Source organism: Physeter macrocephalus, chromosome 3, assembly GCF_002837175.3.
Source record: "Physeter macrocephalus isolate SW-GA chromosome 3, ASM283717v5, whole genome shotgun sequence".
In the NCBI taxonomy this organism is placed as follows: Eukaryota; Metazoa; Chordata; class Mammalia; order Artiodactyla; family Physeteridae; genus Physeter; species Physeter macrocephalus.
The window spans coordinates 19,460,385-19,477,205 of NC_041216.1; the positions used below are offsets into that span (position 1 = coordinate 19,460,385).

A 16,821-nucleotide genomic window follows, 5' to 3' on the forward strand; every position below is an offset into this window, starting at 1 on the left:
GCTGATGCAGGGGAACCGGGTTCGCGCCCCGGTCTGGGAGGATCCCACATGCCGCGGAGCGGCTGGGCCCGTGAGCCATGGCCGCTGAGCCTGCGCGTCTGGAGCCTGTGCTCCGCAACGGGAGAGGCCACAACAGTGTGAGGCCCGCATACCACAAAAAAAAAAAAAAAAAAAAACTGCAATTTAGCAAAGAGGGGGCAAATGACACAGGGGGAGACACTATGTATGAGAGATGGAGATGCAGAGAGAAGCAGAGACAAATAGAGACAGAGAGACAAAAAAATGGATGCACATAGATCAGTAGCAGACAGAAAGACCCACCCAGATTCATCCTCTCATTTATTCATTCAACAAACACTAAGTGCCCAATAGGTTCTAGGCACTAGGAAGAAAGCCCTGAAATTGACACATCCTTTCCTCATGGTGCTTATATTCTAGCACAGGGAAACAGACAAGAAGCAAACGCCTGAGCAAGATCAGTTTAGGTGAGGGCTGGGGGCTGTGAAACACAAAACAGGGCGATATGATAATGAGTGATGAGTACCGGGTGCTATTTAGCCAGGTGTTTAGAGAAAGCCTGTCTGAATATGAGACCCCGTGGATTGTGAAGCATTGGAAGAACGTGCAAAGAACTGGAAGCAGAATAATGATGACGTGTTTGGAAAACAGAACGATGCCAGAATGGCTGAAATGTAGGGCAAACGTGAGGTGGACAGGTAGGCAGGGGTCAGTCCTTAGGGGGGCTTCATGAGCCCTGGTACAAGGTGTGAGGGGAAACTATTGCTTAAGCAAGAGAGTAACAAGAAAGATCACACGGCCTGCTCTCTGCGGAAGGGACCACGGGGAAATAAAAGTGGAGGAATGAGGCCCCGAAGAAGCTATTGCAAAGATCCAGGCAAGAGATGGTACCGTCCTGCGCTTGGGTGATTGCAGTGGAGACAGAGAGAAGAGGACAAGTTCAGCATGTATTTTAGCTGCAGAACAGGCAGCCCTCTGCTGAAGGAGTGGATGCGTGGGGTGAGGAAAAGAGAGGAATCAAGGACAACTCTTAGGTCTTTGGTTTGAACACCTGAGCGGGTGATGATGTCATCTACTGAATTGAGGAAGGGACCCAAATAGACAGAAATTGAGAAATAGACAAAGAGAGGTATGTACACGCAGAGACAGTCAGATACAGAGACAGAGAAAGTAGAGAGAGGGTGGCAGAGTGAGGAGAGAGGAAATGAGATTTGGTGCAAAGTGACCGGAGAGTCAAGGACAGTTCAGTAGTGGTGTGACAAGGCCAACTAAGAGAACACATGAAAAGATACAGAACTCTGGTGCTGTCCTTCCTTTAATGTTTACTGAGCCCATCTCTGCACCAAGCTCTATGTTAAGCCCTGGAGATGCAAGAGACTCAAGCATGACCTGCCTTCAAGTAGCCCCCAAGCTAGAGGGGAGACAGAGAGATGAGCAAAAAAAAACTCACAGTGTGAGAAATGCCTGGGTCCCCATGACAAAGAGCAACAGCAGCGGCAAGAGCGTAGATGGTTGCTGTGCAGACAGTTCCTCTGCTGGGAAGCCGTCTCACAGGCATTGCATTTAGTCCATACAACTCGGTGAGGTATGTACTCTTGGCCTCATTTCATGCATGAGGAAACTAAGTAATTAAGTCCACCAGGAAGATGGGGACAGGTTTTGCAAAGAGGTAAAATTTGAAGCGTGAGTAAGAAGTTATCAGTGGGAGAGAATCAACAAACCAGAGAATCCAAGTTCACAGCCAAAACGAGCCAGAGTGGCTTATCCCCTGGGTGTGAAAGGGAAGGAAACCACCATTCAGCTGAGGACCTGTATGTGTGCCAGGACCTTCCCATTTGCCTGCCAGCGCAGTGCATCCTCAGAACCACCCTGAGAAACGGACATTATTTGCCCCGTTTTACAAAGAAGAGTCAGACCCAGAGGAGGGTCTTGCCCAAGATCTTGTCACAGCTGGACGGTGACAGAGCTGGGATTCAAACCTAGGCCTTTCTGTTGTTGCGACCTGTGAATGTCTAGCAGAAGAGCCAGGTAGGGTCAACCTGGAAGTCTTTCACACAGAGGATGAGTGGGATCCTGACAAGACTTGGAGAGTAATGGAGGACCAGCACGACCCCCAGGAGTAGCTCTGGACCCCTTGAGCGCCCAAGTGAGAGAGTTTCCCTTTCTCTTCCAGAGAGAAATCATCCGGAAACGTCTCCACAAGGACATTCCCCACCATTCTGTCATCATGCTCAACTTTTGTCCTGACCTCCAGTCAGTCCAGCCGAACCTAAGGAAGACCCATGGCGAGTTTATCTTCCTCATCGACAGGAGTGGCAGCATGAATGGGACCAACCTCCACCGAGTCCAGGTACCCCTAAGAGGACCCCTACCCCCAGGATCTAGGGTCCCAGGGTACCCAGCTTCTCAGCACTTTCTGTCCCAAGCATCCCTCCTTCGACACCTGAACCAGTTCCTTAAATGACTATCCATGGCTAAGAGAAATGACAAACAACTTTTCTGTATGTCGGTTTAAACAGAAACCCCACCCAAACTCAACTTGCTCCCAAAATAAACCCCTGAAGTGATCTGAGCAGAGGTTAACTGCTGTCCATTTACAAGGGATGAAGTGATCAGTAGCTTCCCTTGGCATTCTACACGCCTTTGTTGTGTCCCTGTTCTGGCTAAAACACCTCACTAGGTATTAAGTGGAGAGGGATACAGAGAAAAAAGGAAGGGAACTAACGTTTGCTGAGAGCCTACTATGGGTCAGATACTGTGCAGCCACTTAATGCACAGCTTGGTGTTTAATCCAGATAATAATCCTATGAGGTTGGTCAAATTGTCACCATTTTCCAAACAGGAAAAGCCATCCTGAGAGTTTCAGTAATGTACCCAAGATCATGGTCTAAAATTAAACCCATATCTGTCTGGCTGACTGTTTCTACCACATGACATTGGAGATTCATTGGACATGGCCCCTGCCATCAAGGGATATGTAGAATCCAATAGAAATGACTTGGTTCATCCTTTTTTTTTTTTTTTTTTCAAATGCCTAATATGTGCAAAGCCCTGTGCGTGGCCAACTGGAAAGACGGTAGTTTGTAAACATAGTTCCTGCCCTCAAGGAGCTCACAGTCAAGTGAGGGGCGTAGCCCTGTTAACCAAGCCTGCCTGGGAGCACGGTCTGGATGCTTTGGAGGGTTCTGAAGGAGCGCAGGGGAAAGAGTGATAAAACCCTCCCCCCACATCCAGAAGCATTCCATCTCCATGAGGAGATTATTCACCACAATTATGGCATTATCCAACACTTCCTTGTATTTTTAGTTGTGCAGATGTCTGTCTCCTCCTCTGGAATTATCCACTCATTAAGGAAAAGGACCAGATCTTTCTCACTTGTCTCTCCCCATGGGGTCTAGCTCTGTGTTTATGCATTAAAAAGCCCTTGGTTGCTGTTTATTGAACTGAGTAAAGGATCATAGTTCAAGAGGACAAGGGATGAGAGAACAAGGAGAGGGCTCTGCTGTCACCTGAAATGTTGTCCCTCTCCCTACCTTGTCCCTCTTATTTCCAGAGCAAAAGAATGAGCCAGGAGGGATGGGGTTAAGTGGGATCCGTGATGGCAGCTGTCTCCTAAGCCTTGCTATGGCTGGGTTTGGTCTTGAAGTATGACAGAGCAGTCATATATGAGATCCAAGTTCTTGTTTGAGCCTCTTGACATTGGGCTGCAGGACTGGTTGGTACCTTTTCCCCACCCCTGCCCACCATCAAAGGCAGGCATTGAAGTGAGGAGCTGTCCACAGTGCTGGCGTGCTGAAGCTGCTCCAGGACTGTGTGGCCATGTGTATTCCATTCCACAGGCTGTACCAATCTGTAAGACATCTCTTCGGTTACTCTAACGTATCATAGGATCACAGACCTAAAACATCTCTCAGAGAGCATTTAATCCATTTTCCCTGCCAGTTTCCAGGTAAGGAAACTCAGTCCCCAGGACGCTAAATGTTCTTCCCAACATCACAGAGGGTGCGGGAACCTGAACCTTCTGTATTTTAATTCAGTGCTCATTTTCCTTACATTGCCAATAGGGAATTATACAGACTCTTCCACTGAGAAAACCTCTCTTCTCTGATTGTCATTCCTGCTACATGGCTCTGAGAAAAACAATTCCTGGGTTCCAGGGTCAATTCTACCACTGACTCGCTATGTGGCTTTGGACAAGTTGATTCTCAACTCTGGCTTCATTTATTCTTTCTGTAAAATAAGAAAGAAGGATTCATTCAGGGAGGGCAAACATATGTCACACATCCCTCTGTTCCCCTCCTCCAATCCCAGACAGACATCAATAAGTGACCATGGCACTTTTTTTCAATGCTGAGCCTGGATTCAGTCTCTACCTCCTTCTCATCTTGGTGTTCCAGGCAGTTACTACCCGTTAAATGGAGTTGGTTTATGAGTGGAAGTCCCGTTCCTGAACTAGAGACCTATTGTCAGAATTCTCTGACAATAACTTGGTTCACGTCTCAGTCCCTTTCCCCTTGGAGTCGCTCTTGCTTTCTTTTCCAGTTCAGCTCAGTGAGCTCGAGGTCATCCTTTCACAAATGGCTTTGCATTGGCACAATCCATTCTGCTAAACACGTCCCTTTTAGAAAAAGTTGCAGAAATTACTCAGGCCACACATCCCTTTCCCCACTGACAATGAGGCCATTGAGGGGTTGCTTGAGTCATTAGGTGGCTCATTAGGTTGAAGTTTTAGGAAAAACTAGGCTTAGGGAGGTAGGAGAGAATAGAAATCCAAACAGCCATGCCAAAGGGGAAAGTTCAGCCAATTTAATTTCCTGCAGCTGGTCTCATTCTTCAGCTGCCACTTGCTGCCAAAAACGTGGCTTTAAAATTCTAATAGGTGTGAGCAGAGACAATCCGTATGGGTCAGCAGTCTCCTCCTAGCAGCAATACACATCAGTAACTAACGAAAAAAAATAAACAGATATTGACTTCTTTTGCAGAAAAACAAAACATATTGACACAAACAACAAAAGGAGGTGGACAGAACATTAACGTCAATATTTACAGAGGGGAATGGAAGAGGGGCTTCAGGGCTGTGGAGCCTGGAAGGCCATATGGTGTAAAAGTTGCCAGGATCTACTTGCTGCTGTTTCCTTCAAGATTTTGGAGTATAACAGTTTGTTTCTCTGAAACTCTGCTGAGATCCCTGGGGTGCCATCAATGAACTCCATAGGGATGAGGGAAGGCCACTCATTTCTGAGTTCTGTGCCAAGGCAGAGCCAACATAATAAATAAAGATCTCGGAGCTATGCTTTGAAAGCCTCAGTCCTATTCTCAGGTTTTATGATCCAGTGCAATTCCTTAACCCTCTGAGCCTCAGTTTCCTTCTCTGTAAAACAGAGGCATTGATACTAATATGTATCTCATGGGGTTGGTAATAATAACCATTTACTGATTGTTTACTGTGTGCCCCACTGAGGTTCCGAGGAGTGATATAACCAGCCCAAGGTCAAGTTAGTCATAGCAAAGGTGAGATTGAAACCCAGATATGTTTAACTTCAAAGTGTATCTCCTTAACCACTATGCTATAATACATGTTATAGAGGTTAAATGAGATAATGAATATAAAGTGCTTAGCATACAGTAGCTGCTTGACATTTATCATTGCATCATATCATCATTATCATCAATATCATCATTTTCCCTCTTGTCATCTCCTCCACCTTCTCTCTTTGTCATTATTTTTCAGAATATACCTTGATCAGAGTCTCCTGGCGTTGCATAGTTAAATAGGCTGAGACTCTTTAATGCTCACAGACCTTGAAGCAGAAGGCTGCTTCATCACCAGTGGGACCTGGACCAGGCCACGCGCCTCCCTTAGACGTCAATTTTGTTTTGGTGGAAGGGGGTGGGCACTCCCTGCTCTCCTTACCGCTCAGGGTCAGTAGGAGGTGAAACGAAACTGGAAAACTGTAATAGAATCGCTTTGAGAAACCAGACTTGCTACACAGATGAGGAGTTTTATGATGACGGCTTTGGCTCAGCCTCTGGTCAACATCAGCAAATGTCTTTATCTGGGGGAGAAAGTGATGTTGGGTGCAGACAGAGGGTGAAAGGTCCGCTTGGAGGCTGCTTCCGTGCTGGTATGAGAACAATGCTGTGTGGTGGCCAAGGTAAGAACTCCTTCCTGAGTCCTAAAAATTCCTTTCTCATCTGTCAGGATGCCATGCTGGAGGCTCTTAAGAGCCTCATGCCAGCCTGTCTCTTCAATGTCATTGGGTTTGGATCCACGTTTAAGACCCTCTTCCCTTCCAGTCAGACCTACAATGAGGTAAGGAGGGGCCATGGCTGGGACCAGAAGGGGTCAGGTGGTGAGAAACAGAGGCAAGGAAGGAAAAGGAAAGAAGAGGTAACCCCGAGGCCTGCCCTCATAGAACCTGTTCACCCGTATAGAACCTAGATGATGCCAGGAGCAGAGAACCAAAGGGAGGCTATCTCCATGTAGGCAGTCTTCTGGCCTCCCGCCTCCTTAAAATAAAGATCATGTGGGGCAAAGTATGGATGTACACTGGGAGGGGGTAGAGGGAAGGGATAGGGAGAGGATATATCTTAGGCCTCCCACTCACTGAAGCCTCCATCTCATTAGAATGATAGACTCATGCAAGGTTGAGCTAAAAGAGTGAATAGCAAGGGATAGAGGAGTGAATAGGTGGGCGAGTGGACTAAGAATGGCGCTCACGTGGCTCAAGGTAACAGTCTGTAACAAGAGGACCCTTGGCCCCAATAGGATGTTCAAAATGGGAGCATCCTAGGGAGTTCCCTGGTGGCCTAGTGGTTAGGATTCCGGGCTTTCACTGTTGTGGCCCAGGTTCAATCCCTGGTTGGGGAACTGAGATCCTACAAGTCATGAATCACAGCCCAAAAAAAAGGCAGGAGGCTGGCGGACATCTTACCCAGGTCTAGAAACAGGAAGGAAGGAAGGGAGGGAGGGACGGAAGGGAGGGAGAGTCGGTGGGTGGGAAGGGAGGAAAGAAGGGCATAGGAGCCACTTTCCAATTAAAAACAACATATTTGTCGGTTTTTTAAATACAGAAATAATATATATTGATTGTCCCACAATTTTTAAATCTAGATAATCAAAATGAGAAATTTGAAAATCTCCCATGATCAGTCAGAAAAAGAGAAAAACCACTGTTAAGAGCTTAGTATAAATCCCTTCTTGCTCTAAGCATTTACATACATTTTCAATAAAGGTAGGGTTAGACCTCCCATACTTTCTGTAACCTATTTTTCTAACAAAACAGCCCATCATGAGCATATGTCCATGCTAGTAAGTATTCATCTGCAACATAATTTTCAATAGCTGCCTACCATTTCACTACACAGATAGGCTGCGACTTATTGAACTAAACCGCTACAGGTGGGCATTTAAGTTGTCTCCATTTTTTTCTATTTAGTTATCTTTGCAGCAAATACTTTGCATCCATCCTTAATGATTTGCTTGGAATAAATGCCTAGTCTTGCTGGTTCCAAAGGTACATATACATTTTAAGACTTTTGTTATATTCCGTTACTCCAAGTGTAGATGTTGGTAGAGCATCTTCCTGAGTCAGGAGCAGGAAAACTTCTGACATCCAGTGAGAATCTGTCCTTGCTACGGTGACATCCATCCAGTGTCAGGAATCCTTGGCCAGTTGGGCTTCACGGTGTTGGTCCAGGAGGGAGGAAATCTGAACCCCAGACTGGGGAAATGGTTTCCACAGATTATCATAGGGATTTAGTGCCACAGTCAGGCCAGGACTCAAGTCTTAAGACTATGGTCTTTCCACCATACCTCCTGCCTCACTCATCAGAAAAGGGAACCTCATTTGTGCTGGGCAGTTAGGGCTTGATGCGCTTACCTTTTCCAGGGGTGTTTATATTTTTAAAGAGGAACAAGGAAAGGACAACGGTAAGTGAATACATCATGAATGGTGGCATTTGGGCCATTGGTAGGTGGTGTTATTGGGCTGACTCACACCGAAAAGTGGCCACCTCTTCTTCCTGTGCGTGGGGCAGAGATGAAACTGGGAACATGAATCAGCTCCAGTGAGGCTGAACTACGATCCAGGGAAACAAAGGATTCATCCTCTAAAGGGCTTAGAGTCTCCACACCATATAATGACCCTGGGGATGATCTCCCTGCCCATGACCCTTCTCTGCGGGAGAGTTTGGCCAAGGCCTGTGACAACATCCAGAGAATGCAAGCTGACACGGGCGGCACCAACATTCTCTCCCCGCTCAAGTGGATCATCCGGCAGCCAGTGCTCCGAGGCCACCCGAGGCTCCTCTTCCTGATCACAGACGGTGCCGTCAACAATACCGGGAAGGTGCTGGAGCTGGTGCGAAGCCATGCCTTCTCCACCAGGTGGGCACAGGCTGAAGGTTTAGGGCTCGGTTATTCTGGGCTGCCCTGGGCTGGGGATGTCAGAACTGGGGCAACATGGAAAATGCCAGGAGGAGAAGAGGGGACCCACAATTCCTACAGAGCTTTGCTTCCAGGATGGTGTGGCCAACTTCAAAGTTTGCCTTTTCCCCACAGGGGTTCAGGAGGGATAAGATGCCCACACCTCTGCATCCAGGTCTCAAAGAGCAGTCTGGGCAGAGGAAGTCGTACCTGCTTCGACTCTGTGCTGGGGTGGGAGGTGACGGGCTGTCCGTGTGCGCATGCGAGTGCCCACTGATCCCTCACCCTCTACCTGAAGCGGGGGCCAACTCTGAGGTAGCTCTGCTGGGTCATGATCCACCCCTGTCCCCATCAGGGGACAAAAATGGCAGAGAGGATGGGAAGTAGCAGCCTCTCTTGTCCCCCTCCTCCAGGTGCTATAGCTATGGAATCGGACCCAACGTCTGCCACAGACTGGTTAAAGGGCTGGCGACTGTGTCCAAGGGCAGTGCTGAGTTCCTGGTGGAGGGGGAGAGGCTGCAACCCAAGGTAGGCAGAAGGGCCTCCATCTCTTCTGGTGCTGGGACCTCAGAGGCCCACACTGGTCACACAGCAACTCAGTGGTGGAGCTGGGATTTCACCCCAAGTCTTGAGCACTCCACTAGGCTACACTGCACCCCAGTGAAAATCAGAGCTGGAGGCCACAGAGTGGACATTTCCTGGAGCTAGTACAGGACACTAGATGCCCTGGTCTCCAGCCACTGGCTCATATGCTCCATCCACTGGCTGGGCAGGATTGGGGTTCCCAAAGGAGTCACTGCCTCTATGGATAGGAGTTGCGCTTGGGGTCATTTCTGGCCATGTTCCTGATGATGACAAATGATGGCTCAGAAGAATCTAAAGGACCCAGAACTCAAAGCAGTTATAGTCTTCTCTCCATGTCTTGCATAATTGGCACAAATAATACAACAGTTAGAAAATCCCTGTGTCAGTCCAGATCTTCCAGGAACAAGAAACAGAGCTGAAGTTAAGAGTGCAAGAGGTTTCTTGAGGGATAAAATCTCTGGAAGGGAAAAGAGGAGGAAACAGGAGGGAAAACTTTTTAGTCCACGCGCAGATGCAACACTTGTGAAAGGGAAGGAGGGAAGCAGGATTGGTCAGGGAGGGCCTCAGACTGCAGTGCAGGTCTGACAGGGTCTCAACCAACCCACCAGGGATCCCTGGAGCAAGAACTGCCCATTAGGTTGTCTCTGTTGGGTGGAAAGACCAGGCACTAATATCCCTGCCATGCTCATTTGTTGCCTGGCGGCTTCCAGGGAGAGGTGTGAACTTGGTTTGAAAGCTGAGGCATTGCACATGGAGACTGTCATCTAACTGCATTCCTTGCAGCAAGAGAACAGTCTTTCTTGAAGGGAAATTTGAGAGTGCACCTCTAGGGCTGCCACAATCCTCGGATCCTTTTTCTCCAGCTTTGCAGTACATTTGAGGAAATCATCCTAGGGGATGTTAAACCACTGTCTACATGCTAAACCAGCTGTCATTTATTGAATGCCTATCGTGTGGCAGATACTTCAAATGCAGTATCTTCCCAACTACAGGTAATCTTCCCAGCTACGCTGAAAGTTGCGAATTACTAACTCCCTTTAACAGAAGGGGACACGGTGGCCCAGGAAGGTAAATTGACTTGCTCCAGATCACTATTCAGTCCATGTTTTGAGACAAACTTTCTGTGTGCCCCAGGCTCATCACAGCCCTACTCGGAGTCTTGGGTTTTTCTCATTTATAAAATGCTAAGCTTAGAGAAGGTGAAAGCAAAGATCTGCTCCAACTCTGATGTTCTAGGAGTCTAAGAAAGTCAGAGGCATGTCCGCTGCTGAGCAAGCGGCCCAGAGTCGACTGTCGCTTCTTCCCTGATGCCTCTTCTCATGTTCACACCTACATAGTCTTCACGTTCCTCATCTGTGCATGTCCCCGTCCACACATCCCCCCAACCTGTGTTCTGACCCCGTCCAACAGATGCTCAAAGCCCTGAAGAAGGCCATGGCCCCAGTCCTGAGTGATGTGACCGTGGAGTGGGTCTTCCCTGAGACTACCTAGGTCCTGATCTCACCTGTCAGCACCAGCTCCCTTTTCCCTGGAGAACGGCTGGTGGGGTATGGCATTGTATGTGATGCCTCCTTATACATCTCCAATCCCAGAACAGTAAGTACTTTCGAAATTCCAGGGGTCAGTGGGGGTCCAGAACCCTTCCCACAAAGCCATCCTTGGCTGGAAAGACAATTTATTTGTGGCAGCTAGGAGCCAGTGGGATCTGGGTTTACTCTTGTGGGGTATAGCTGTCAGGCCACGGGCATTCAGTCATGGTGACACTGCTTGGGTAAATGCTACCATCTCAATATGTGGTTCTCAAGATCCCCTGCAAGAGGAGAACTTGGGGAACATGTTTAAGATGCAGAGCCCTAGCTCCAACCCGGGTCCCCTGAATAAACATCTCTGAAGATAAGGCCCAGGAACCTGCATTTTGCATAATCTACTCCAAGTGATTTTGGTGAATAGTTCAATTCAGAACAATGGCACTCAGATTTCTTTCCCTGAACACTCTAGACAGATCATATCTCCTTAGATGAATTTGTGTTTTATTTATTTACATGGATAATTCTCTTGTATGTGGTGGCAGAAGTGGAATAAAAGAGAGGAACTTCTCAAAGGGAGGTGGAATCCGTGCTAAAATGTAGAAGATTGCCTGAGATGCTATTTCCTCATCCAGCTTCCCTCGTTAGTAAGTCTCTCCACTCCCCTTTAAAGGATTTGTCGTCTTGTTTTGTTTTTAAGCAGGAGTCACAGACTCAACGCCTAGAGGGATTGGGCAGGTATAAAATGAACGAAATGGGCTTGTTGTAAAAATTAAAGGGACAAATGTCATGAGAGATAGCAGATGTTCCCCACATACAGGAAATAAGGGGTGGTGAGGAATACAGCAAACTGGAGAGCAACCACTCTGTCTAAATGCTCAGCCCCTACTCGGCCCTAACAAACAGTTACCATGCAAGAATGTGGACCCTGTGTTAAATGTGTTTCCAATCTTTCAAGAGAAGTTAGAATTTTATTTGAAATTTCCAGATTTTAAAAAGTTATGGGATCTCTTAAGAACCATGGTCAGTAATGGTAAAAGTGTTTTGGAGAGTAGAGTGTTCAACTGCAGGGAGAACATGCTAAACAAAATGCTGGTCAAGACTTTGCACAGTCCAGGCCTTTCTTGGAGGTCTGAGAGGTAGCAGATCATCCACAGACCTTACTACTAGCAGGTAGTAAGGTCAAATCTATTCTCCTTTCCTTACCTATGAGACTGGCAATGCTTTCTCCTACTACTAGAAGAGTTGTTGGGTAAGGGTATAATTGTGACTTACCCTCCCGGAAGGTGATCTAGAAATAACTACTACAATTCGAAATATATACCTTTTCAACCCAGAAAAACCTCCTAAGAATCAAACACATAGAAATAAAAGTGATGTAATAGATTCATGGTCAAGTATTTGTTGTAGCATTTTTTACGGTGGCAAAAAATAAATGGCCACAAAGCGAATGCTTAATAAAAAGGGGTGGTAGAATATCGTACAGCCAAATGTTTAAAAGAATAGTTGACGTGAAAGAGTTCCAAAATGTTTTAAGTGCAAAGTTCAAGCTACTGATAAATGTAAGTAATATGGTCCAGCTTTTGTAACACAAGGTGACCCCCAAAAGCCCTTATATTTTTATATATGTTTATATCATGGAGAATGGAACGAAAGGAACAGATGGTTCATGCTGTTATTTTTGGTTATCTATTTGGAGACAGCAGTAGCATTTAGAATTACACTTTTTTTAACATTTAATAAAGAATATAATTTAAAATATAAACAACATATGTGATATGAAAAACCACCTCCATTCACCATCTCTTAAATTTAGGCAGAAGTCTGCCTAAATTCCCCAAGCAAGCAAAAATTTTCTTATTATTTCGGTTCTTCAAAGGTAGAACCTCCACCATCTCCTCTCACACCCCTTGCTGCCCTTTGGATGTCCTTCCTGACATCCAGCCTCACTCTAAACCCTCTTTTCTCTCCCTCCCTCCAGGACAAGAGAAGACGATACAGCACGCTACACTCTCAGGAGTCCGGCAGCTCTGTCTTCTACCACTCCCAGGATGAGGGGCCTAGCCCAGACAGTGGAGACTGTGCCAAGAGCTTGGGGACACCCTTCAACCTGAGGCAGGCCAAAGATGCCCAGCTGTCCCGCGGACACTCCGCCACCAATCCTGGTCAGTCAGTTGCTCTTTGCGCTTCACTCCCTTCTCCAGGGAGGCCATGATTGCTACATTTTTACTGAGCGCTTATTATGTGTTAAGCACTTTTTACAATCTCACTGAACGGTTAGCAGCTGTGGAGGTGGGTACTATAATACCAACTTTACAGATGAGGAAACTGAAACTTGGAGAATTTTAGCAACGTGACTAAGCTCATGGAACTTGAAAGAGGTAGAGTACAGATAAAGAGTTGAGACCTGTCTTCCTCCAAAACCTCTTTATGGTTTTAGTTTCCATTCAGAGCGTAATTACTGATGACCTACTAAGGCTAGGTACTGAGCGCAGTGTGGGAAGCAAAGATGACTCAAACATGGCACCTGTCCCTCAGAAGTTCTCCATCTAGTGAGAGGGATACAACTGGCCTTACCTCTCTTAGAAAGCAGAATGACATGGACCACAAGAAAGTTTAACAAACTGTAAGGATCCCAGGGAAAGGAACATCTGGGAGAGGATATTAACAAAGACATAATGAGGGCACTGGTTCTTAGAAGTGGGAAGGGAGAGGAGATTCCAGGCAGCAGAAACTGCCTGAGCAAAGATGTGGAGGTGTCATACCTACAAAACGCATACACAGCTGGTATATTTGGAGCACATAATACCTTGAAAAATGAGCAGAAAGGAGAGTAGCTGGGTGGATAGATTAGAGCTCCGTTAGGCAAGGTTTTGAATGACAGGTGAGGTGAGGCATCTGCACATATTTCAATAGGTAAGCAGTGGAAAACTCAAGAAGTTTCCAAGCAAGAAAGGGGTATGCAAGCCCCTCTCTCTTTCCCCACTGTCCTGCACCCTGATGGCTTCCCTGTTACCACTCCTGCCTAGGTGTAGACTTCTCCCAGCGACGGCGGGCATACAGCACCAACCAGATCACCAACCACAAGCCCTCTCCAAGGGCCCTCACGGCCAGCGACCCCACAACAGCTGCCAGGAGATACTCACTGAGGAAAACCAAGCTGCAGGAACTCACCAAGCAGACCAGCCTGGATGCTCCGCGGTGGCAGATTGATTTGCAGGTACCCAAGTAGGGCATATTGGAGTTGGGGGTGGCCATGGACGGCGAAGAGCTCTGTCTCCTGCTTCAGCCATAAGGAGGGAGCTTGACCACAATTTACAGTGAAGTGAGTCACTTCTTCCTCCTTTTTCTGGATCTTCCCTTGCCTGACCTCCAATGACAACTTCCTAATAATGATACCCATTGGTCAATGACATCACCCATTCTCTGCTCATAGAACTTCCCAGTTGGCAAGGAGCACCCCCATCTACACTCTCATTTGATTTTACAGCACCCCTTGGAAAGGAGGGAATGTGGGGGCCAGCTACCCCCACTCCGTACAGATGTGGAAATGGAGGGTCAGAGAGGTAAAGTGACTTACCCAGGGTCACACAGCCAGCCAGGGGATTGCAGCAAAGGACCTTCTTCCTGAAAAGCCCTTCCTTTCCCCTCTCTGTCACCTTCTGCACCTTCTGAAAATCCCAAGGCTGTACATTCACCCAGGGCAGAGATCATCTCAGAGTTAGAAGCACGGCAGGACCAGTCATCCAGTGTCCGGCCAGACCAGGGTTTCTCAGCTCCCACATTATCGACACTGGAATTCTTTGCTGTGGAGGCTGTCCTGTGCACTGTGGAATGCTGGGCAGCCTCCCTGGCCTCTCTCCACTGGATTCCAGGAACAATACCATCCCCAGTCAGGACAGCCAAAAATGTCTGCAGACACTGCCAAATGTCCCCAGGGGAGGGGTGCAAAATCACCAGGTTGAGAATCACTGTCCTAAACCAAATTGGTATTTGCTATTATCTGTATGCCTTATCCCATTTTCTTAAGAATGGGCTTTATGTAGCGTTGTCATTGTGAGTCTGTGGTTCCATAAAAGTAGCCTTTCGCTCTCCCATTCCCACCCATAACCCCCATCCCTCCCCACCTCCGAATACACATAAGTCCCCTATGCTCCCCAACGGCGGGGACACTGCCACCTTGCCCCTGAAGGCTCTTCTCTGTGCTTAGCCAGGAACCACTCGATGCAGTTGGAAGAGACTGACCTTGGAGTCAGGCAGACTCTGCTCCTCTGGCATGTTGCTTAACCTCTCTGAGCCCCCGATTTCTTCATCTATGACATGACGAGAATAGCTTGTCAGATGATTGAGCTAACAGTCATCAACAGATGTTTACTGGGAGCCCAGCACCTGGCACACAGTAGGTGTCCTTTAAATTCAACTCTACTTGGTGAGAGCTCTGGGCAGCTTGGCAGCTCTCCTCCTCACTTCTGGCCCATCTTTGTTCATCTCTCCCCATTCCCTGCTTGGCTTCTTCCACAATCTATCTCCAATACACTTGTGTGAATGTATTTGCATGCACACACACACACACACACACACACACACACACACACATACACTCTCTCCATCTAACTTGGGAGCCCAGCACCTGGCACACAGTAGGTGTCCTTTAAATTCAACTCTACTTGGTGAGAGCTCTGGGCAGCTTGGCAGCTCTCCTCCTCACTTCTGGCCCATCTTTGTTCATCTCTCCCCATTCCCTGCTTGGCTTCTTCCACAATCTATCTCCAATACACTTGTGTGAATGTATTTGCACACACACACACACACACACACACACACACACACACACATATACACTCCCTGCAGCCTATGGCTGGGTGAAGGGGGCTGTATCTTAGACTAACTTGTTGTTATGGAAACTGTAGCAGCTTCTGTTTCTCAGTGTGCTGGTGATGGTGGGGTACGGGTAGGGGGAGTCCCAGTCTCCGTTGTGGTAAAGAGGTTAGGGATGCCCTGGGACCCAGCAGCCTTGGCTGGGTACCAGTTCCCACTGAGGCCGTCCTAAGAGGGAGCAGTCCCTTTCATCTCCCACACCCTTGTACCATCCCCAAGACCTCAGGCCCAGAGGAAACAGGAAGGATGAATCTAGCCCCTGCCCCAAGGAGACCCCATCTAATGGGGAGGCACAGTCCTCTTTCCAGTAAATATTTGATAGAGATGAAAAAGACCCCATGGTTAACTGTTAGCCTAAAAACTGAGAGGCACTTTCTCTCTCTGTTACACCTAATAAGTGCCTTTGCCCGCCCCCATCCCCTCCTCCTTCCAGGCAGATGTATGTGTTCCCAGAGGCGCAAAATTTATTTTTAACTAATTTAATATTCTTTAATTACAAAAGTAATACGTACTCAGGGTTTTCAATAGAAAAACTCTGGAACTGTTCAGTTGAATATAAAGTAAAAACAAAAGTCCCCCTCCCCTGTGCCCTGACCCACTTGGTTTTGGGTGTTTCCTTCCAGAAATATTACACACGCTAAAAAACACACATATATGTTTTTGAACAATCACATATACAAACTGCTCTCCAGTTTACTTTTTAAATGTCTTTTAAATTCACTTTTTATACGCAGTAACATTATTCTTTTCAGTGAACAGCTCTATGTGTTTTGACAAATGCATGTAGTCATGTAACTCTCTCCACAATCAAAATATAGAACAGTTGCAATTTACTTTTTTGAAATAAACTTTATATTGGACATCTTCCCCTATTGGTTTGGAAAATATCCACCTCTTTCATTTCACTGTTGTATGGTGTTCCATTGCATGGATGTACCATAACGTATTTACCAACCCCTAGCGATGGACATTTAGACAGTTTCCAGATTTTCACTTTTACAAACAGTACCGTAATAAATATACAATAGGGGCACACGGATATTTGCATCCTTGTGTATTACCAAAGAATTAAATTCCTAAAAGTGGAATCGCTGGGTCAAAGGAGATTGTGCATCTTGTTGAGAGATAGCACACTGCTAAATCATTCTTTTACAAGTGTGCTTCAGTGCAGAGTCCCACCAACAGTCCATGAGAAACTGTCTCCTTGTTGACAACTCTGGTTGTTATCAAACATTTAAATATTTGCTAATCCAGAAGATTAAAAAAATCATAACTTATTTCAATTTAGAGCAATGCTCATGAGACTGAGCATTTTTTCATGGGCTTATAGAATCCTCTTCCTATGAACTGCCTGCAGATGCCCTTAACCCATTATTCTATTGAGTT

General features: G+C 46.8%; 1 protein-coding gene across 1 annotated transcript in view; it reads left to right on the forward strand.

Annotated features, from left to right (window-relative positions):
• VWA5B1 (von Willebrand factor A domain containing 5B1) overlaps positions 1 to 16,821 on the forward strand; it is a 40,956-nt gene that overhangs the window by 10,577 nt on the left and 13,558 nt on the right. The window contains 8 exon segments of the mRNA XM_024125740.1: positions 2,192 to 2,368; positions 6,221 to 6,331; positions 6,788 to 6,790; positions 8,208 to 8,407; positions 8,860 to 8,974; positions 10,442 to 10,627; positions 12,539 to 12,722; positions 13,587 to 13,777. Of these exon segments, the coding sequence (XP_023981508.1) occupies positions 2,192 to 2,368; positions 6,221 to 6,331; positions 6,788 to 6,790; positions 8,208 to 8,407; positions 8,860 to 8,974; positions 10,442 to 10,627; positions 12,539 to 12,722; positions 13,587 to 13,777 (1,167 nt within the window).